This window comes from Cyanistes caeruleus, chromosome 21 (genome assembly GCF_971803275.1).
Source record: "Cyanistes caeruleus chromosome 21, bCyaCae1.hap1.1, whole genome shotgun sequence".
NCBI classification, from domain to species: Eukaryota; Metazoa; Chordata; class Aves; order Passeriformes; family Paridae; genus Cyanistes; species Cyanistes caeruleus.
In genome coordinates, this window is record NC_141721.1 from 2,921,907 (window position 1) to 2,943,410 (window position 21,504).

The 21,504-nt window shown below is 53.8% G+C and overlaps 4 protein-coding genes across 5 annotated transcripts; 2 read left to right on the plus strand and 2 right to left on the minus strand.

Moving 5' to 3' along the window:
- Positions 1 to 559: 559 nt before the first annotated feature.
- LOC147649606 (uncharacterized) lies at positions 560 to 5,673 on the minus strand. Of its 2 annotated transcripts, XM_086859032.1 has the most exons (8): positions 3,039 to 5,673; positions 2,635 to 2,856; positions 2,430 to 2,533; positions 2,287 to 2,337; positions 1,947 to 1,976; positions 1,610 to 1,667; positions 1,049 to 1,225; positions 560 to 746 (listed from the first exon to the last, which is right to left on the minus strand). In XM_086859032.1, exons 1-8 carry the CDS (start codon positions 3,979 to 3,981, stop codon positions 643 to 645), a joined length of 1,689 nt encoding a protein of 562 aa, XP_086715158.1. In that variant the 5' UTR covers positions 3,982 to 5,673; the 3' UTR covers positions 560 to 642. The 2 variants fall into 2 exon arrangements, with proteins under 2 accessions (XP_086715158.1, XP_086715157.1); XM_086859031.1 differs by having other exon boundaries at positions 1,610 to 1,976.
- On the plus strand, positions 5,673 to 11,541 carry LOC111937678 (uncharacterized). Its single transcript, XM_086859030.1, has 7 exons — positions 5,673 to 9,062; positions 9,245 to 9,466; positions 9,568 to 9,671; positions 9,764 to 9,814; positions 10,125 to 10,491; positions 10,876 to 11,052; positions 11,355 to 11,541. Exons 1-7 carry the CDS (start codon positions 8,120 to 8,122, stop codon positions 11,456 to 11,458), a joined length of 1,968 nt encoding a protein of 655 aa, XP_086715156.1. The 5' UTR covers positions 5,673 to 8,119; the 3' UTR covers positions 11,459 to 11,541.
- Positions 11,542 to 15,139: 3,598 nt separating this feature from the next.
- Positions 15,140 to 17,203, minus strand: MIS12 (MIS12 kinetochore complex component). Its single transcript, XM_023939116.2, has one exon. The coding sequence runs from the start codon at positions 16,728 to 16,730 to the stop codon at positions 16,098 to 16,100; it is 633 nt and encodes a 210-aa protein (XP_023794884.1). The 5' UTR covers positions 16,731 to 17,203; the 3' UTR covers positions 15,140 to 16,097.
- Positions 17,189 to 21,465, plus strand: DERL2 (derlin 2). Its single transcript, XM_023939503.2, has 7 exons — positions 17,189 to 17,315; positions 17,667 to 17,732; positions 17,994 to 18,067; positions 18,497 to 18,590; positions 19,029 to 19,224; positions 19,762 to 19,852; positions 20,583 to 21,465. The coding sequence occupies exons 1-7, from the start codon at positions 17,223 to 17,225 to the stop codon at positions 20,686 to 20,688; spliced, it is 720 nt and encodes a 239-aa protein (XP_023795271.2). The 5' UTR covers positions 17,189 to 17,222; the 3' UTR covers positions 20,689 to 21,465.
- Positions 21,466 to 21,504: the final 39 nt, after the last annotated feature.

Here is a 21,504-nt window from a genome sequence, read left to right on the forward strand (position 1 = left end):
AACCCAAGGCCACCTTTAGCCCTAAGCCCAAAGCCAGCCCCAATTGCAGCTGTAAACCCAAGCCCAAGGGCAATCTCAAAACCTAAGGAAGATGGAGAATGGCCGGTGGCTGTGAGGATGGTGACAACACTGGCACCCCCAAATCAGAGAAGGACAAAGAGCCCTCGAGACCCCCTGGGGACAATAGAGAATAAAATTGGTAGAAACTCCATGTATCAACATATCAAATGCTTTGACTGAGATTTGCCGCTTTGGGTGAAAATGCAAAGGAGGCAGACCCAGCCACCTGCCAGGGGGACAGGAGGACACACAGACCCCAAGTGGCCCTGTCAATTTAAAAGGGCAGCTGTCGATTGTTTCACTGTTGCTGCATTTCTTGCCTTCCTAAAGCCCCTCCTACCTGTACTACAGCCTGTGCTTGAAGACACAAAACTACGACCTGGAGGAAAGGCATCAAAAGCTTGACAAAGGCTGAAGGGAACGCTCTGATTTTATCCCTTTTCCCAAGAGGTTCCCTTCACTGAAGTTGCTAACAAGGACCAGACTTGACAGCCCGCAGTGGCTTTCGGGTTGTTTTATTTCTCAGCCCACAGTCCTGGGTGGGACATGGGAACTGGGTGCTGCATAGGCTGTGGCAAGGCATCAGAAATGCCCGCCCAACACCCAAGGGTGATAGAAGATCTGCTCCAGCACTGGCCGATCCATGGGGTGCTTGGACAAACACCACTGGATCAGATGTTGGCATTCTGCGGAGAGAAGGCAGAAAGCGGCGGTCACTTGCAGAAGGCTCCGGCCCAGCTGCTCCCGGCGCCTGCAGAAGCCGGGCCCTGCTGCGTGTGCTCGGAGCTGCCCTTGGCGGGAGAGCGGCACGGCAGGACAAGCAAGGGCCCCCTGCTTCAGCCAAGCGTGCCACACCGAGCCCGGCACGGGCCACCTGCTGCAGCCGGCCCTTGAGGGCACACGGACGTCCCGCGCGGCTGCGGGAGGGCCGGGCCGGGCCGCGCGGTGCCACCTGCCAAAGCCTGCCTTCTTCAGGCCGCGTACCAACCTGGAGAGATCTCCTGCGGGAAGGAGAGCTGCCCCAACACGATGTCTCGCTCGTTTTCGAATGGCAGGAACCCGCACACCATTTCGAAGAGCAGCACGCCCAGGGACCAGATGGTCGCCCCGTCGCCGTGGTAGCAGCGAAGGCCGATCCACTCGGGCGGGCAGTACGAGCGTGTTCCTAGGGGAGACGGGCGGCGCTGCTCAGGCGCAGGCTGCTGCCTTCCAGAGCCTGGCGCCAGCATCCTGCCAGAGGCAGGGGCTGCAGCCGTGGCCACAACTTCCCCCCAAGGCCTGCCTCCCTCCCCCCGACAACGGGCCAAAGCCAAGGAACCGTTCTGCAAGGCTGACAAGGCCAGCGGAGCAGCCCAAGGCCTTGCGGGCCTGCCAAGCCGAGGAGCCGGGGCCCGGCTTTTGCAGCCCCTTGCTGTCGGCACGGCCAGCAGCCGGCTCCTGGGGCACAGCACCTGCCCCGTGCCGGCTGAATGCCGCACCCCCCGGCCCAGGAGGGAATGGGGCCGTGCAGTGCCCGGCACTGGGAGCAGGGCCCGCGCTCTGGGCTCACCGGCAAACTCTGTGTAGGCCCGCTCCTGGAGGAAGGTGCCGCAACCGAAATCGATGAGCTTCAGCTCGCCAGTCTCCGGGTTGACGAGGAGGTTCTCTGGCTTGATGTCCCGGTGCAGGACGCCGCAGGCGGTGCAGTGCCATACAGCCTCCAGCACCTGCCAGAAAAGCCAGCGAGCCGCCTCCTCGCTCAGGAACTCTTGCTCCACCAGGACGCGCAAGAGATCCCGAGACTTCTCCGGACGCTCCAGAACCAGAACGAAGCTGTCGGGCAGCTCGAACCAGTCCAGGAGCCGGATGATTCTGTGGCAGCCGAAGCCCACCTTCTTCATGAGCACCACCTCCAGCGGAACACAGGTGCCGTCGGGCTGTGAGGACGAGACAATGCCTCCATCACAGGGCCCGATGCTGCCCCGCGGCTGCAATTCCCCTGCCCGGGATGCCCCAGTGCCGCCTTGGGCATCCTCCCCGCTGCTTGGGACTCCTCCCGCCCAGGGGGGTGACTGGAAGGTGCCCCTTGCCTGGACCCACCGCCGCTGTTTGGCATCCCCGGGCCCGCGATGCTCGGCCTCGCTCGCTGAGCCCACGCCCGCTGCCCCCGGCCATGTCCCGCCCTCGGCCCCGGCCTTCTCCCTGCTTGCCACGGCCCGCTCGGTCCCGCTGGCCCCGCTCACTCACCAGCTCATACCACTGCAGGACCGTGTCCCGGGCCACGCGCTTGATGGCCACCTGCAAGCCGTGGAGAGAGGGGGGCTGAGCTCAAGCCTTGCCCCGCGCCGCCCCCGGCCCTCCTGCCGCGCCCGGCCGCCCCGGCCACTTACCGGGCTCCCGTCGGAGAGTCGGGTTCCCGAGAAAACGGTGCCGAAGCCACCGCTCCCCAGCTGCGGGCCCAGCTGGTACAGCTCCCACAGCTCTTTCTTGTGCCCTGCGGCCAAGACCGAGCCGTCAGCCTCGCGCCCAGCAACCAACCCCCCCAGTGCCCGCCAGCGCAGCGGCCCCAGCCAGCACCGGCCACCTTGCTCTCACCTGCTTCCTCCTGCGCGCCGGGCAGCGGCCACAGCCTTTCCGCCGTCGGGCTGGCGAGCGGCACAGCTGGGCCAGGACAGGGCGCACAGGCGGCTGCAGGAGCCTGAGTGGAGCGGGGCAGGGCGGCACCGTCGCTGTCCCCGCCGTCCTGGGCTGGACTCTGCCCGTGTGGACGGCCGGGGCTACAGCCCGAGGCTTCACGCAGGGGGGTCCCAGGAGCAGCTGCAAAGCAGAGAGGGCTTGTTTGAAGCCGTGGCATCAGGGGCTTCTGAAAACAGCCAGCAACTAGGCTGCTCTCAGAAGCCCTGGCCTGGGCCTGGGCCTGGCCTGGGAATGGCCCTCAAGAGCCCCATGGGAGCCTCAGACAGCTCCTTAGAGCTCCCCTGCTTGTTCAGAAGCCTTACTGGTTGTTGGTGGCTCTGTGGGAGCAGCATCCTGGAGATGGAGGAAACTCCCTGGTCTCTGGGGAATTGCCTCCTCAACCAGGCCCGGGCTGTTGCCAGCTGGCACGTCCAGCACCGTGACCTGGGAGCTGTGGTCCAGCAGCTGCTGGCTCCAGGACACTTGCTGCTCCTCCAGCTGCTCCTGGTGTGACTCCCCTGGGTCGGGCTGGGCTCCCACTTGGACCTGGGGGCTTTCCCTGGCCATGTCAGTGGTCAGGGATGTGCCCGTGTTGTCAAGGTCCAAGGGTCCATGGGAGCTGCGAGACCTGTCCCTGGGCTCTGCAACTTCTGCAGGCTGACAGGTCAAGTGGAGCCTCTCCGAGAGATGGAGGCTGTCAGAGGTAGCAGAGGCTCCTGGCACGATGGACATCCTCTGACAGCCTGAACCTCTTGCATGGATGGCGGGTCTTCTCATCCTTGCAAGGGTTGAGGCTCTCCCACCGATGGTCAAACTTGGTGGGAGCAGCCTCCTGATGGGATGGCGGCTTCTGGAGAAGCTGGGCGAGCCACAGCAGGGCAGGTGGCTTCGCTTCATCAGCTTCTGCAGTTGGTACAACAGTGCCTGCCACATCCCAAAGTAGAACGGCACAGGTGTCCCATTCTGTGCCCAGGTCTGGGTCATAACTTCCTGCAGCTCTTGGGCCACTGCTATGCAGGGACCGCAGCTGCAGGAGCTCTCCAGAGGGCACGCGGGAGCACCTGGCCGCCTGCGAGAGGTCGCCCGAGGCCTGGAGAACCTGGGAGCCACAGGGGCTGCCCGGTTCCTTCGTGGGCCTCTGGGCCTAAACCTGCATCGCTTTCTTGCCTGCTGCCTCCACGGCTGCCAGTGGCCAACGGCCCACCAGACAGCCACAATGGCCAGCAGCAGGACAAGTGCAGCCATTAGGACGCCACCGTCACCCATGGCTACGGCACGTCCACTCGCAACTGCACTGGCAGCTGGGGGTGCCAGCCCGGTTTATATAGGGTTGGCGCGGTGATGTCACAGTGCTGTGGTCAGGACAACGGTGTGACATCTCGGCCATGGATCACCCCAGCACTCAGCCCCTTTGTGCCATCACGGCCCCACCCAATTCAGGGATCACAGAACTGGCTCATCCCTGAAGATGAACATGGCTGGGAAAAGCCTGGAAATAAGAAGCGGAGCTCAGCCCCTGGCAATCAATCCTTCCCTGGAGCAAGTGGCAGCACATCAGGAAGAGTGCTGGTGTCACCAGCGTAAAGCCCCCGGCTCCCAGGACGCTGCAGTGGCACCAACTTCAAACAACCTCTATCCTGTGCCAGGGAAGATCCCCCAGAGACAAAGGGAGGTGAAGTTCCTCTGTCTCTGGGGAGCTCTCCTGAAATGGCTGGTGAGGACTGCAAGAGTTTTTTCTTAGCAGCTCACCAACTTTTGCAGGGCCTCTGTTCTAAATAAATCTGGATATTCCAAAGAGCGCTCATGCTTGTCCCACTGCTCTGGTTTTGACTGCAGTAGGGTTCCTCTTTTCCCAATAGCTGGCACATGCTTGGTTTGGATTCAAGATGGGAATGCTGTGGTTTGGTCAGGGGTGGTTTGGTTTCTGCTGAGCAGGGCTTGCCCTTTTCAAGCACTTTGCAGTGTCTCTTGGTATGTGTTTTCCACTGGGAAGGGAGGGATGACATGGAAACAGAGATGTGAAGAATGCATTAGAAAACCTGCACTGTGTCTCTGTCCGTGTTTGTTAGGTGACCATCTACATCCTGGATGGGAATGCTGTAATTTCTATATTTTTAATTACTGTATCTAACAAGTCAATTTTTATTGTGCCTCTCATTTTTGGCCACCTTCATCTCCAGCTGAGCTTTCAGTGCACCAAATTTCTTGCTACAGCGGCAAGAAGCATCTCTGTATTCTTTTCCTGACCTTGATTCCTTGTCCTTTACCTGTCTCATCCCATATCAGGGAGTGGGGACCTTCCTGGGGCAGATGCAGGAGGATATCAGGACCATCTCTGCCTGGGACAGGTGCCAAGGAGATCCAGGAGGGTTCAGTGTCCAGCTCTAAGTCCTGGGACACCCTGTGCCATGTTCCCAACAGCCCCGATTTTCAGGAAGGGGCCACAGGAGCCTCCTGGCCATCGGTTGGATTTTTCTTTCAGGAATTCGCTGTGGAGCTTGTTTCTGTTTTCCTGCTCTTTCTGAGCTCCCGTAAACATGGCATGGAGCTGGAAGAGGTGGGGTGGGGGCAGAACACACAGCTGGGGAACTCTTGAGGGGTGCTGTGTCTCTGGCACCCTGCTTTCCTCCTCTCCCTTTCGTGTAGCTGTGGGCTGGGATGGAACATTTTTCTGGGGGAGCTCACGGTTCCCTGGATCCCTGCCCTGAAAGGGGAGGGCCTAGAGCGGGCATCTCTGCTCTGCTCCACGCAGCCAGGGTGTCCCACAGAGTTCCTCCAAACCCCTACTCCTGCCCACCAGGGGGTTAATTAGCGAGGTTTTAATGAGGGAGGAAGGAACGGCGTTCATTAGGGAGGGGATGGCGGGGAGCCGCTCCGAGCCGAGGGGGCGAGGCCTGAGCTGTGCAGCGGGGCCAGCGCTGAGGGGAAAAGGGCGGGAAAAGGCTCAGCCCCGCTGAGGGGAAACGTCGGGAAGGAGAAGACAGAAGGAAATTGCTGGGGAAAAGGGAGACAAACACTCCTAACGGTGGCTGGGCAAAGCCAAACACACTCCATCCTGCATACCCCAGCCCCAAACCCAGGGGAAACCCTGGCTAAAATCCAGCAAAAACACTGCTGAGGATCCAAGGAATCAGAGCCATGATCTGTGTGGAGAGTGTCCCTCACGGGAGGAACCTGAATGGAACCGAGCTGGGGCTGGAGGGTCAGAGCGAGCAGAGAAGGGGGAGCCTCTGTCCATGCCAAGGCCCAGGGCAGCCCTATCCTGGGGAGTGGGCAGGGAGCGGATCCTTGAGCTGCTGCACGTTTGTGCTGCCCTCGCTCAGCCGGGAACCCCCTCATTGCCCGGGGGAGCTGGTGGCACTGGGAAGTGGGAAAGAAGCGGAACACAAGGATCTGTCCTACAGCCACATGGACTGCGATGCCGTGTTCATGGGCTGTGCCAAATGGCTGCCGTGTTGGGAACAGAACCAGAAACCTCCATCAACATCCTAATTTACTGCTCCAGAGAAAGAAAAATTCCAAACTTTAATTCCAAGGAGGATAATTTAATATCTCCTTGGCATCTGGAAATGCCTGAATCCATCATGAGTTATTACCTGAATCCAGTCATGAGTTTCCTTCAGGTGTCTATCCTCGGGACCAGTTAAACAGATAGTGGGGTTAAACTCTTTCTCACTTCTTAAATCTGGATCCTCCCATTCCATGAGAGACTTTTGGTTGCCACCGTCTTAACTTGCTGTGAGGCTTTAAGGATTAGAGAGCCTCCTACTCTCCTCACCATTAAAGCTGTGGCTGTACAAGTTTGCAAACAATGGGGCCACCTCTTGCCATGTGGTCTAACATTTTAGAAAAAGGGGCCATCGGTCTTCAAGAACTTCCCTGTAGTGTTCTTGCACTAGAACTCCTTTGGCCTGCGTCTGTTCAACATCCACATAAAATTCAAATTCTTTTTCCCTGTTTGGAAGGGCTAGGGCAGGTTCCTCAGTTCATCTGCTTTTTAACACTTCAAAATTCTGTCAGGTTCTTACCTGGCAGGAGAGCAGTGCTATAGGGAGACATCTGTGGCTCCAAAAGACCTGCCTTTAACAGTGACTCTCTAACTGGCTGTAATCCCTTCCTTCCCTCCCTTGAAATAATGTATTGCTTTTTAGACAGCACTTGTCCTGGTGGCTTCAAAGTGATTTGGAAGGTCCATATCTCATTTTCCACATTTCCTTGGGACTGCCCACACCTGTGGGTTTACTTCAGCATAGGCCTTCTCAGACCTAAAAGGTAGCTACCTAAGGTGGTAGCTTCCTTATCCCCTTTCACAATATTAATTCACCTGGCTCATAGGTGATAGGAAGGCAATGCAGGTTCTGTTTCAGGATTTTAAGAGGTGTTTTAATTGTGTCCCTCAGAGAATCCTTCTGGAGCAGAAATCCCGGTGTGAAATGAATGGGGACAGGGAGTGAAGAACTGACTTATGTGATACGAGAATGTGTCTTGCTGGGGATCCAAGCCAGCCAGATTTCATCCAGAATAAAAAGGCATTAAGTTCAAGCCTTTGGAAGCATTTGTTTAAGTTATGGCAAAGAGAAAGGGCTTATGGCAGTTAATATGTTAATCAACTCACCCCTTATAAGGTAATGTTTCTAGAATGTTCCTGGTTCTCTCCCCTGATTGGTTGTTATTTGTTGCAGAATTTTGCATATTTCTAACTCCAGTGGTAGGACCCATGCCTTCTGACCCTGCCCTCAGACCTACCCTATATATTTTTGTGTCTGCCCGTGGTCCTCGTCTTTGGAGTTTGTCCCTATACTGTGCACAGTTTATGGGCATCGTCCCTATTTTATTTCTCATTAAAGTGTTAATTTTAGGCGGACACAAACTCTGTCATACCATTTCCTTTATTTGCGCCTCAATTCCCTGAAGTCAAAGAGCCCTAAAGTATTAAAGGCACTGGTTTTCAATGGGATAGCATCCATTTTATTCACAGTAATGGGCACAGAACTGGATTTGAATTCAATTCCGATTCAGCATGGGAATGTAGTGGATAGAACACCGATGGTTTCCATGTTGCCGAGCAGGGCTTGTCCTGTTCAAGGACTTTGCAATGCCCTATTGGACAATCCATGTCCCATGCTCTGCCAGCAAGGAGGCGAGACTATCACCGTTACCCTCCTCATCCCTGTGTCCCATTTTGACAAGAATCTTCCATCCTCTCTGCTCCAGAGGGTGCTCGAGTGCCCACACGGAACCCCTTCCTAGCTACCGTGGAACTGCTGTGCGCTGGGGTGATCCATGGCCGAGATGTCACACCGTTGTCCTGACCACAGCACTGTGACATCACCGCGCCAACCCTATATAAACCGGGCCGGCACCCCCAGCTGCCAGTGCAGTTGCGAGTGGACGTGCCGTAGCCATGGGTGACGGTGGCGTCCTAATGGCTGCACTTGTCCTGCTGCTGGCCATTGTGGCTGTCTGGTGGGCCGTTGGCCACTGGCAGCCGTGGAGGCAGCAGGCAAGAAAGCGACGCAGGTTTAGGCCCAGAGGCCCACGGAGGAACCGGGCAGCCCCTGTGGCTCCCAGGTTCTCCAGGCCTCGGGCGACCTCTCGCAGGCGGCCAGGTGCTCCCGCGTGCCCTCTGGAGAGCTCCTGCAGCTGCGGTCCCTGCATAGCAGTGGCCCAAGAGCTGCAGGAAGTTATGACCCAGACCTGGGCACAGAATGGGACACCTGTGCCGTTCTACTTTGGGATGTGGCAGGCACTGTTGTACCAACTGCAGAAGCTGATGAAGCGAAGCCACCTGCCCTGCTGTGGCTCGCCCAGCTTCTCCAGAAGCCGCCATCCCATCAGGAGGCTGCTCCCACCAAGTTTGACCATCGGTGGGAGAGCCTCAACCCTTGCAAGGATGAGAAGACCCGCCATCCATGCAAGAGGTTCAGGCTGTCAGAGGATGTCCATCGTGCCAGGAGCCTCTGCTACCTCTGACAGCCTCCATCTCTCGGAGAGGCTCCACTTGACCTGTCAGCCTGCAGAAGTTGCAGAGCCCAGGGACAGGTCTCGCAGCTCCCATGGACCCTTGGACCTTGACAACACGGGCACATCCCTGACCACTGACATGGCCAGGGAAAGCCCCCAGGTCCAAGTGGGAGCCCAGCCCGACCCAGGGGAGTCACACCAGGAGCAGCTGGAGGAGCAGCAAGTGTCCTGGAGCCAGCAGCTGCTGGACCACAGCTCCCAGGTCACGGTGCTGGACGTGCCAGCTGGCAACAGCCCGGGCCTGGTTGAGGAGGCAATTCCCCAGAGACCAGGGAGTTTCCTCCATCTCCAGGATGCTGCTCCCACAGAGCCACCAACAACCAGTAAGGCTTCTGAACAAGCAGGGGAGCTCTAAGGAGCTGTCTGAGGCTCCCATGGGGCTCTTGAGGGCCATTCCCAGGCCAGGCCCAGGCCCAGGCCAGGGCTTCTGAGAGCAGCCTAGTTGCTGGCTGTTTTCAGAAGCCCCTGATGCCACGGCTTCAAACAAGCCCTCTCTGCTTTGCAGCTGCTCCTGGGACCCCCCTGCGTGAAGCCTCGGGCTGTAGCCCCGGCCGTCCACACGGGCAGAGTCCAGCCCAGGACGGCGGGGACAGCGACGGTGCCGCCCTGCCCCGCTCCACTCAGGCTCCTGCAGCCGCCTGTGCGCCCTGTCCTGGCCCAGCTGTGCCGCTCGCCAGCCCGACGGCGGAAAGGCTGTGGCCGCTGCCCGGCGCGCAGGAGGAAGCAGGTGAGAGCAAGGTGGCCGGTGCTGGCTGGGGCCGCTGCGCTGGCGGGCACTGGGGGGGTTGGTTCCTGGGCGCGAGGCTGACGGCTCGGTCTTGGCCGCAGGGCACAAGAAAGAGCTGTGGGAGCTGTACCAGCTGGGCCCGCAGCTGGGGAGCGGTGGCTTCGGCACCGTTTTCTCGGGAACCCGACTCTCCGACGGGAGCCCGGTAAGTGGCCGGGGCGGCCGGGCGCGGCAGGAGGGCCGGGGGCGGCGCGGGGCAAGGCTTGAGCTCAGCCCCCCTCTCTCCACGGCTTGCAGGTGGCCATCAAGCGCGTGGCCCGGGACACGGTCCTGCAGTGGTATGAGCTGGTGAGTGAGCGGGGCCAGCGGGACCGAGCGGGCCGTGGCAAGCAGGGAGAAGGCCGGGGCCGAGGGCGGGACATGGCCGGGGGCAGCGGGCGTGGGCTCAGCGAGCGAGGCCGAGCATCGCGGGCCCGGGGATGCCAAACAGCGGCGGTGGGTCCAGGCAAGGGGCACCTTCCAGTCACCCCCCTGGGCGGGAGGAGTCCCAAGCAGCGGGGAGGATGCCCAAGGCGGCACTGGGGCATCCCGGGCAGGGGAATTGCAGCCGCGGGGCAGCATCGGGCCCTGTGATGGAGGCATTGTCTCGTCCTCACAGCCCGACGGCACCTGTGTTCCGCTGGAGGTGGTGCTCATGAAGAAGGTGGGCTTCGGCTGCCACAGAATCATCCGGCTCCTGGACTGGTTCGAGCTGCCCGACAGCTTCGTTCTGGTTCTGGAGCGTCCGGAGAAGTCTCGGGATCTCTTGCGCGTCCTGGTGGAGCAAGAGTTCCTGAGCGAGGAGGCGGCTCGCTGGCTTTTCTGGCAGGTGCTGGAGGCCGTATGGCACTGCACCGCCTGCGGCGTCCTGCACCGGGACATCAAGCCAGAGAACCTCCTCGTCAACCCGGAGACTGGCGAGCTGAAGCTCATCGATTTCGGTTGCGGCACCTTCCTCCAGGAGCGGGCCTACACAGAGTTTGCCGGTGAGCCCAGAGCGCGGGCCCTGCTCCCAGTGCCGGGCACTGCACGGCCCCATTCCCTCCTGGGCCGGGGGGTGCGGCATTCAGCCGGCACGGGGCAGGTGCTGTGCCCCAGGAGCCGGCTGCTGGCCCTGCCGACAGCAAGGGGCTGCAAAAGCCGGGCCCCGGCTCCTCGGCTTGGCAGGCCCGCAAGGCCTTGGGCTGCTCCGCTGGCCTTGTCAGCCTTGCAGAACGGTTCCTTGGCTTTGGCCCGTTGTCGGGGGGAGGGAGGCAGGCCTTGGGGGGAAGTTGTGGCCACGGCTGCAGCCCCTGCCTCTGGCAGGATGCTGGCGCCAGGCTCTGGAAGGCAGCAGCCTGCGCCTGAGCAGTGCCACCCGTCTCCCCTAGGAACACGCTCGTACTGCCCGCCCGAGTGGATCGGCCTTCGCTGCTACCACGGCGACGGGGCGACCATCTGGTCCCTGGGCGTGCTGCTCTTCGAAATGGTGTGCGGGTTCCTGCCATTCGAAAACGAGCGAGACATCGTGTTGGGGCAGCTCTCCTTCCCGCAGGAGATCTCTCCAGGTTGGTACGCGGCCTGAAGAAGGCAGGCTTTGGCAGGTGGCACCGCGCGGCCCGGCCCGGCCCTCCCGCAGCCGCGCGGGACGTCCGTGTGCCCTCAAGGGCCGGCTGCAGCAGGTGGCCCGTGCCGGGCTCGGTGTGGCACGCTTGGCTGAAGCAGGGGGCCCTTGCTTGTCCTGCCGTGCCGCTCTCCCGCCAAGGGCAGCTCCGAGCACACGCAGCAGGGCCCGGCTTCTGCAGGCGCCGGGAGCAGCTGGGCCGGAGCCTTCTGCAAGTGACCGCCGCTTTCTGCCTTCTCTCCGCAGAATGCCAACATCTGATCCAGTGGTGTTTGTCCAAGCACCCCATGGATCGGCCAGTGCTGGAGCAGATCTTCTATCACCCTTGGGTGTTGGGCGGGCATTTCTGATGCCTTGCCACAGCCTATGCAGCACCCAGTTCCCATGTCCCACCCAGGACTGTGGGCTGAGAAATAAAACAACCCGAAAGCCACTGCGGGCTGTCAAGTCTGGTCCTTGTTAGCAACTTCAGCTAAGGGAACCTCTTGGGAAAAGGGATAATCAAAGCGTTCCCTTCAGCCTCTCTGCATTCTGGGACTGTGTGGTCTGCTCAAACACACAACGGGCCCCAACAGCTGCTAATGCCAAAACTACCTGAGAAGTGATGGATAAATTCCTGGCAACCCCCCACCACAGAAGGAAGGAAAATGGGTCCATACAAGGGATTGACAGAGGTTGAGGTTGGAAAGGAGGACATCAAGGGTTCCTTACTTCACAAGCACTCTTCTTGGATTAAGGCTGTTTTCCACTCCAGATGGATTCATACCTCAGCATTTTTTCAGGGAATAAATAAAATACTGAGAGCAGATAATTGCTGGTTCATTGGGAATGTGGTGTCCTGGTGAGGTAACATCACTGCCATCAAAGCACATCCAGCCCGACATGGTCAGTGACAAGTCCCAGGTCAATAAATGCCCCTGGAGCTCATTGAGGATCTTGCTGGGGACTTGGTTTGGGAATGGATTCAGACAGGTAAGTGGCTTGAAAGCTGCTCCCCCTAATTTTCTTGTAAGTGAGATATGTATCAAAATGGATTTCTAGAGCAGTAAATTATAATTAAGTGCTTATTATAATATTCATTAAGAGCGGCTGTCTGCTGTACTGTTACACCAAATACTAATTATTAGAAATTAAGGTGACAGGAGGGAATAATATTCTGAATTGTGTAAGTGGGAGTAATAAGAGCCTAGGAGGGATAAGCAGACAAAGCAGCAGGAGAATTTCCTTGCTACAGGGAAATCAGCAGTAATGGAATCCCCAGTGGCACAGGACTGGGAGGCATGGCTGCCCAGGAAGGGGTTGTGGGCAGGGGACAAAATAACAGCTAAAAAGACACCAAGCAGAGGGGTCATAGCTCCGGGACCATTGGGCTCCAAGTGTTCAGTTTTGGGGTATCATCACCTGGCAGGATCCATCCAGTGCATTGACCTCCAAAGGCTCCATCTTGCCTCAGTGTTATTTTTCTAGTTTGTTTGCTAGGTTTATTTGTGTTTTTTTAATTCCTCTTCAAACTGAAGTTAAATTCCTACAATGATTTTGTTGCAACTAGTCTAGTAAAAGGTGTCTCTGGCCATGGCAAGGAATAGACAATCTTTGAGGTCCCTTCCAACTCAAAGCTAACTGCAGCAGGGGTGAGATGGATGCAGGGCAGGATGAACAGCCAGGGAAGCAGCCAAAGCCATGCAGAGCTGTGTGAGGAACAGTTTTTCCAGTCCCCAGCAAAGGAGAATCATAAACTTCACCTTCTATTGTTGTCTGTGCTGCTCCACACTAAGCACAGCTGTCTCCGAGGCCTCCCTCCAGCAGAACCTTTTTAATCACAGTCTCTCTCTCCTGTGGTTAAATTAGGGAAAAAAAAATCATCTCCTATGTGAAAGTGATTCCTGTGTTGGCAGACATTTCCAGGTTTTCCATTTTCTCCTCCTGGAGTAGGAAGAAGTCATTTACCATGTTTTTTTCGAAAGCAATTTCCAGGGACGTCCAGCAAACATGGCCAGGAGCCATCAGCAGCCAAGCCCTGACTGGGTTTCTTTGCTTGAGCAAATCAATGTTTTGCCACTAATGGGAGATGAATGCCCATTTTCCGTGCCCCATTTATTTTATTGCCAGGGCTGAGGTGCAGGGGAGGCAGCACTGGGGCAGCTCTCTGGAAATCCCAGAGAGGACTTGGAATATTCACTCCCATCCCATTTTATGGTGTGTGATGTGCAAACACATTAGGGAAGAGCTGCTGCACTCACCAGCTGGAATAACTCACAGTGCCTGGCTCTCTCTCTGTCCATCTCTATTATTTTTATTTGGAGTTTCCACAGGGTTTTTTTAAGGATGGGGGATGCTCTTGCTCAGTTTGTGCCAGCAAAAATCCCTGTGAAAGAACTTTTTTTTTTTGCCACAACAGGTTTTTTTTTTTATTATTAGAATGAAAAAGTATCTTTTTCCCTGTCCATTTGGGACTTTTGTGGGATGTGGACAGAGATGGGAACCCTGAGCCACCATGGGATGGCAAAGGCAGGAGCTGACCCACCACCAGCTTGAGGTGAAGCAATTAAAGCTTGTAGCTGCCACCAGCATTTCCTGCCTGTAATTAATGCTTTTAATGAGAAGGCATATGGTAACCCCCTCCTCCCCCCTGGCATTTTTCCAGGTGTGGGTTTATTAACAGCTGCTAATTACACCATTATTCAGTGTCTAAGTCAGGGAGGACTGCACCGTGTGCTCTGACTGCCTGTGAATGCTGCCAAAAATTTTTTCACTTAAATTTTCTGTTTTTTCTTTACACAGGGAACTGAACCCCCTGGGGGTTTGCAGGGCAAATCAGCATCCCTGGGATACAGAGCCAGCTCCTTTCCCACTTTACCTGACCCCTCTGCTACAAATCCAGCTGCACATCCTCCTCCTCACAGCCAGAACATGCTTTTGTTCCCAGAGGGAGTTTTTCCGGAAGTCTGATAGTCCCAGGAACTGTAGAGGGACTTGAAGCAATTCTCTATCTGATGGAATATCCAGGTGCCAGGACATCCTCAGCCCCATGGATCCTCAGGGCTCCTGCATGCCCCAGAGCAGGAGGGCATTATCCTGGTAGGAAAAGCAGTGGCTTTGTTCCCTTCAGACCTCAGCTCTGCTGTTGGGGTGCTCATTGCACCAAGTGCTTGACATTAAGGCTCTTTCTCTATTTCCAACATCTTGGAAATGTTTTACCAACAGCTGGTTACAGTTTTAAGACCGGGTATTACGAAGTACCTCACTCCCAGCCTGGGCCTCTGAGTATTCCAGTTCCATGCAAGTATTGGGAGAAAATAAGCATTAAAATTATCCACGTGGAAGTTCTCCCCCTCTTTTCCAAGCCAGTCCCAGTTCCCGCTCCTGCCATGGACGCTCTGGATCTGCCTCTGAGAGCGATGGGAACCTGGGAGAGCAGGACAGATGGAGAGGCCACTGGGGATGGAGTCAGGGTATGTCAAGCTGCTCATGAGGGTCTGAATCTCCAGAGGACCCACAAACACATGGACATGATTTGGAGATGGGAATATTGGATCCAGCCACTGTGGATGTGGCACTTGAGGAAATGGTGAGTGCTAGCCATGGCAGTGCTGGAGGAACTGCTGGACTTGATGCTCAGAGGACTTTTCCAGCCCAAAGAATTCCATGATTATGTGAGCTGCCACAGCTCCCTGCCCAAGGGCACTGCTCCTGCACTGCTCTCTGGAGCATCAGGATATAATTATTGTAAAAGATTTAATTATGGTGACTGCAGCTGGGTAGGGTCCAGCTTTCTGCCAATCTGTGTGTGGTCACTCTGGGCACAGAACACTCAGGAAAAGCATCTCCTATTTACTGAGGATATAACAACTGATTCACCTGTGGAAACACGATAATTCTTGGTGTCCAGGAAAGTTGCACTGAGTTGGAAAAACAGACCAACCTCCTGTGGAGCTGAGCCCTGGGCCAGGCTGCTGGTGCCCTCTGCTGCCAAATGACACTTTTCACATCTTACTCTTCTCAATTCGATGAAGAAACAATTCCAAACTGTGTTTTATGTTTTCAATACACTTTTTTATTGCAGTCACCTCTAAATGATTCACAAGGTTAATGACTTTTAAACCTCTATGCTAGTAAAGTAGAAATTAATATTGATATTTAATGATAGGATTAACCAGGAGATTAAAAAACTGCCATGGAAAGATGCACAGACTCTCAAAGATTTCGAATTAAGTACAGAGAGAATAAGTTTAATGAAGACACGAGATTATCAGTATTCATAACATTTTCACAAGAAAATCTGATTAAACATTAATAGAAGGAACTTTGTTATTTAGTAGAAAACAGACACTGTACAACAACAACAAAAAACAAACAAAAAATATATATATATAAAGCAACTTAAGGTGAAGCAGGACAAAGTGATGGAATTACTCATTTCCTCCAGTGGCTTCTGCTCTGTGGAGCAGCAGATATGTGCTGAAACACAATCACAGGTGTAGTGGTGAGGAACCCTGAGATTCCAGAAACTGGGCTAAAACTTGGTTTGATGCCAACATATCTCATCAGAACCTTGTCAACAGCGTCAGTGTCATCCTTCTCCCTGCACTTCCTCCTTGCTGGCTTTCCAAACATAGTGAAAGGCACCACAGCCATGGGCAGGCAGCTCCTGGCAAAGTCCCCATGTCCTCACTGAGCCTGCACCGGCCTCAGGCTGGAAACCACCTACACATTCCTACAAGTCTTAGCGAGGCTTTGTTTTTATAATCCTTAAAATGGGCAAGTGCTACACCGTGTTCAAAGGTAACATGCAGTGTTTTCAAACGTTCCTTATGCAAGCCAAAATTTAGGAAGAACTTAGGAAGTTAACAATCTGAGTTACATTTTACAGGCTTAGCTAACAGTTTTTAGACCAAATCCTGGCAGGATGAGTGGAGTAAGGGAAAGATAAGCCCCTGTAATTTTAAGCAAGCTCTCTGTATGACATCTGTTGCCTTTTCAGAATTTCCATTACATTAACTGATCACGCTGCTTCATTTTTTTGCTCTTCTCCTCAACATCTTTCAGCACATCCTGCAGTTTCTTAGAGCTCTGCATCAGGAGGGCAAAGCTTTCCTTGAAGTTGCTGGCCCCGTGCTCCCTGCAGATATTCTCAAGCCCATCAAAGCACTGCAAAATCTTCTCCAGCTCAGCCGTGACAACTTTCTGTTCCTCCAGCTCTGCTCGCAGCGCCTGCTCCACGACCGCCTCTGCCCTGCACTGCTGCTGCAGCTGCTGCAGCTCGTCCTGCAGCGCCTGGAATTCCTCCTTGCTGTAGGGATACTGCTCCTGCACCCTGTCCTCGGGCAGCAGCACGTTCTTAGGGATGTTCATCACCAGCTGCAGCACCACTTCTTCCATTTTAGCGAAGAGTTTATCTAAGTGCTCCTTCATGAAGACCAGGAATTTCTCGGTGCATTTCCGGATCTGGGAAGGGCTGACTTTGCAGCCGGGGATGCTGTCCAGCTTCTTAAGCATCACGCCCTCCACCACCAGCATCACTTCGAAGAGGTAGTCCTGGAAGGCGATGTAGAAGCGCAGCATGCACGTCTGGGGCGTGAACCCGAAGAACTGCGTCTCGTAGGCCATGGGATCCACCGACATGGCGGCGGGGTGCAGGGGCGGCCGGGCCGCGAGGTCAAGGCGGGTCTCACAGGGCTCCCCGGCGCTACCCGAGGCAGCGGGGCCGCTGCTCCCGCTTGCGGGCCGAGTGCGGGGTCCGGGGCCGCTGCCCAAGGACGGTTCCGAGACCGGCCGTGCCGCCACCGCTTTCCCGCCTCTCTCGAGCGCCGCCTCAGGGCAGCCTCGCCCGCAGCCAATCAGCGCCTGCCGGGGCACGCTCGCCGTCCAATCACCGAGCGCTCCGTCCCTCGGGGGGCGGGCTAAACGCGGAGAAAGGCAATGACAGCGCGGGGTGGTGGGCGGGTACTTCAAAGCAACCAATGGGGGTGCGGAGCGGCGGCCGCGGTCTGGGCAGCCGGCCAATGAGAGAGCAGATCGGAAGGGGGCTTCTGCTCAGCCAATGGGAGCGCGGAGCGTCGGGCGGGCGCGGAGGCGGGCGGGACGGGACGGGGCGGGGAGGGCCGCGCCGCCAAGATGGCGTACCAGACGTTCCGGCAGGAGTACCTGCAGGTGCCGCCCGTGACCCGGGCCTACACCACCGCCTGCGTCCTCACCACCGCCGCCGTGGTCAGTGCGCGGCCGCGGGAGGGAGGTCGTGACGGGAATTGGGAGCGGGGTGGACGCGGGGAAGCCGTGGAAGGGGAGCCCTGAGGCACCGCCCCCGCTCTGAGGCGCGTCTGGAGCCCCTCAGCGACGGGATTCCCGAAACAGGCCCCGGGGAGATGCAAAGCACAAATAAATAATAACAGCGCCTGAGGGTTGTTGTATTGAGGCTCCCGCTTGCCAGAAAACTCACAGTGCTGCTTGAGGACTTGCTGGGCTCTTTTGGGTTGCTGTGTTGGGTGCATATTTTTTCTTGGTTTTTTTTTTTTTTAGTTCCTTGTATTGATCCTTTCAAAATGTTCTTTTCTTTTTCAGCAATTAGAACTTATCACGCCCTTCCAGCTGTATTTCAACCCTGAGTTAATATTTAAGCACTTTCAAGTAAGTGTGTTCTGAAGCACGGGAGGTTTTAAACTGTGCTGGAGAGTTTTTTAAGTGCTTGTCTTTTCAAAATAGTGTACTTTTTGTATTAGAAATATGCTTTATAAAAGCTACTGTAGCCAGAGTGCAGACCAATGTACCGTTAAATAGGTCTTAGTTTCATTTTCTGTAAATGAGATATTGATTTCATTGTTGCTTATCTATTTAGACAATAAAAATAAGCTGTCATGTTTAAAGTGCTTGTATTTGTCTTATTTCCAGATATGGAGGTTAATCACAAACTACTTGTTCTTTGGACCAGTTGGCTTTAATTTTTTATTTAACATGATCTTTTTGTATCCTTCACCAAGTTGTGTTGGTTCCCTTGGCAAGCAGAGCTCCAGAGTGCAGGAATGTTGCTGTACCTACACACAGGAAAGGTTGAGCTCCTGGGAATTCAGCAGTGCCAACTTCACTGGTGTCATGAAGGGGCTTTAAGGGGGTCTCCTTCCTAAGCAGTGAAAAATTTAGCCAATTACTTTTTCGGTGTTAAGAATTTGTACAAGCTTGATCCTTCAGGTTGGTGCTGACCTCGTGCAGGAGGAAATTCCAGGTAAATTTTTTTCCTCCTGGGTCACCCTCTCTGCTGAAGTACCCAGAAAGAGCCAAGTGATGCAGTAAATTGATAAAAACCACTTTGAAGCTGATGTAGGATTGAATAATTTTCTGCTTGGATCTGTCTCTAAACTCATTTGCAATGGAGTTTTCCTGACCTGTGGCCTCAGATACCGGTACTGCCGCATGCTCGAGGAAGGCTCTTTCCGGGGTCGGACGGCAGATTTTGTATTTATGTTCCTTTTTGGAGGACTTTTAATGACTGTATCCTTTTTGTTTTAATTCCAAGCTCCTTTAGTAAAGCTACAGATGTATGAATGAGAACTGAGATCGTGTTGTTACTGTTACCTTAATATAGTTTTGTTGCACAAAGAGTACCAATATTTGTTAGGATGATTTTGAATACTTTGGGATTGTTGCTGGTTTTTCAGGTTTTTTTCTGCTTGATAATGGTAATGAAATTATCAGGTTATGACTTTTCAGGTGTGGTCTTATGCTCAGGTTGTCTGTGAAGAATTAACTTATCCTTTAATGAGATTATTCATGCTGCAGGTACCCTGTAGATGTTGGATTTGATGGACAGTAGTTTGAAAAACTTGCACCTGGGAAAGTGGAGTTACCAGCAGTGTGGAAAACATGGGATTACAAATTAAGATGTGAAATTCCTGACCTCACAAGTGTTTCCTTAACAACCCATACCAGCTTTTTGGGCTGTTTGTGAACTTGGTGTTCCTGGGCCAGGCGTTCACCATCATGCTGGTGTACGTCTGGAGCCGCAGGAACCCCTATGTCCGCATGAACTTCTTCGGTCTCCTCATCTTCCAAGCCCCATTTCTACCCTGGGTATTGATGGGCTTTTCACTGCTTTTGGGGAACTCCATCATTGTGGATCTCCTGGGTGAGCAATGGTGACAATCACGAGGATCTGTTCCTCCTCATGTTCTGCATGAAACAGGAAATGGGGACAAATCCAAGGCCTGAATGCCCTAATGCTTGGTGTTCTGATATATTTCTACCAGGCTTTTCTGATTTCTAAACATTGTAGCATGTTTTGTGCTGTGATAAGGATGGAAGGAGCTTCTAATGTTTTGGTTTTTTATTGCTTGGAATCAGGCCTGATGCATCATCTGACCATAGCATCAGTCTACTGAAATAAAATAGTTTATATTACTATTTTATCAACTCTTAATAGAGCCAAAACATCAGTATTTTTAATAATGACAGGACGTTTTTCCAATATTAATGCCTTGCGGTGTAAGTTAAGCTTTTTATCTGCTATTAGCTTTCTTCCTTAGGTTTTGTATTTCTGTATCATCATATTTTCTGTGAGAGAACCAATGCGTGTTGTTTTTCTGAAAACTCTAGTATAAAGCATTTGAGAGTTGTAAAAGAGAAGGATTGAAAAATCACCTTTTGGCTTTTGTTTCAATACCAGGCATTGCTGTTGGGCATATATATTTTTTCTTAGAGGATGTCTTTCCCAATCAGCCTGGTGGTGGGAGGCTTCTGAGAACACCGTCTGTCCTGTGAGTATTGGTGTCTGCTTTGGCAGAGACATGGAAAAAGTGCTTGTTTGGAAAACTGTTTGCAGCTCAGTCACATCAGCTTCTGGTGAATTGGGCAGAGACAGAACTGGGGGGGTGTCTGTTCTTGCTTTTTATTGAACTTGTGTTGCCGAAAAAGGAGCTAGCATTTGTTTAAGTGGGAACCAACTTAACTGGGAGAAGAGCTAAAGGATTTTACCTTTGGTTTCTCTGATAACACTTGTCAGGCTTTGCTGACAAGTTTTGGTGGCACCAAAGCTGTGTCCCCTGCTGAGTGTGAACAGTGCCTGAGGTATTACCTCAGATATATATATATATATATATATATATATATATATATATCTTCTGTAAGTCATCCTCAGGCCACAATTTTGGGGAAAAAATCCTTCGGTGTTTATAGTATTGAGTATTGGTGCTCCCACTCAGTTCCCTCTTGTGTGGATGCTCTCTGAACACCTCTGATGGTTGTTTTTCACAGAAGCATAGACTATCCTGAAGATGTCTGGCATAGAATATTTATATCATAAATAGCAGAAGATGAACCTCATCAGTCTTGATTTGGGATCTCCTTCCAAATTGGAGAGCATAAATCCCACTGCCTGGGCAAGCCATTCCTGAGGGAAGACACTGTTCCATGGGCAGCATTTGAGCTGTCTTGATCTTTCTGTGAGAGCTGTGTTTTAAAGGATAAACCATCCTTTGTGTTTTCCAGGAAAGCAATATTTGACACACCAGAGGATGACCCCAACTACAACCCCCTGCCCGAGGAGCGGCCGGGGGGGTTTGCGTGGGGAGAGGGGCAGCGCCTCGGGGGATAATCCTGTGCCAAAACCCCTGGGAGAGACTGGCCTGGGCCCAGTCCCACGTGGAGATTCTCCTTCCCCAGCGCAGAGAGGACTCTCTGACAGCTCTATGGTTTGGAATACAAGCACTTTATGAAATGGCAGTCTCACCCAAGGCACTCCCAGCGCCTTTCCCCAATCAGGGAATTCATTGTGCCGGACATAATCTAAATCCAGTGGAGCCAAAAATGTAAAACTGGAAACTGTTTCCTGTTGACTTCAGTTAACAAGGCCACGCAAGTACTTGTTTGAAGTGATTTCTAAAGCATTTTTTTCAAGTTATTTGATACATGAAACTCTATGGGAAACTTTACAGGGGAGAAACCCAACTTTTTGGGTTTTAACTAATTTTTTTTTTATTCTTGGATAAAACAACTACAAGATGATTGAAAGTCTAAGTCACTATTTCAATGGCAAAAGGATTTTTAATCTGAGGTGCTGCTGCCTCCAGTCGTCTTTGAATTGCAGGGAGCACAACATGCAGCATAATGCAGCTTTTCACTCTGCCAGGTGGGTTTTTGGAATGTTCTGCAGGCTGAAGCTACATTTTGATGTTTTTTTCCTCTGAGGACTGTGTGTTCACGTGTCCAGTTTTCACACTGGTGGTTAAATAGTTGTGCCTGCAAAATCCACCCCCATGTGCCCTCTGCTGTTACTGAATGACCTGCAGCACTAGAGAAGGAAACCTGTCTGAATTCAGAACTCAGATGATGATGAGTTGAATAAAATGTCTTGTGTATCCCTTTTGGTTAATCTTCTGTGTAATCCTGTAGTCTTGAAGCAGCAGGTGGA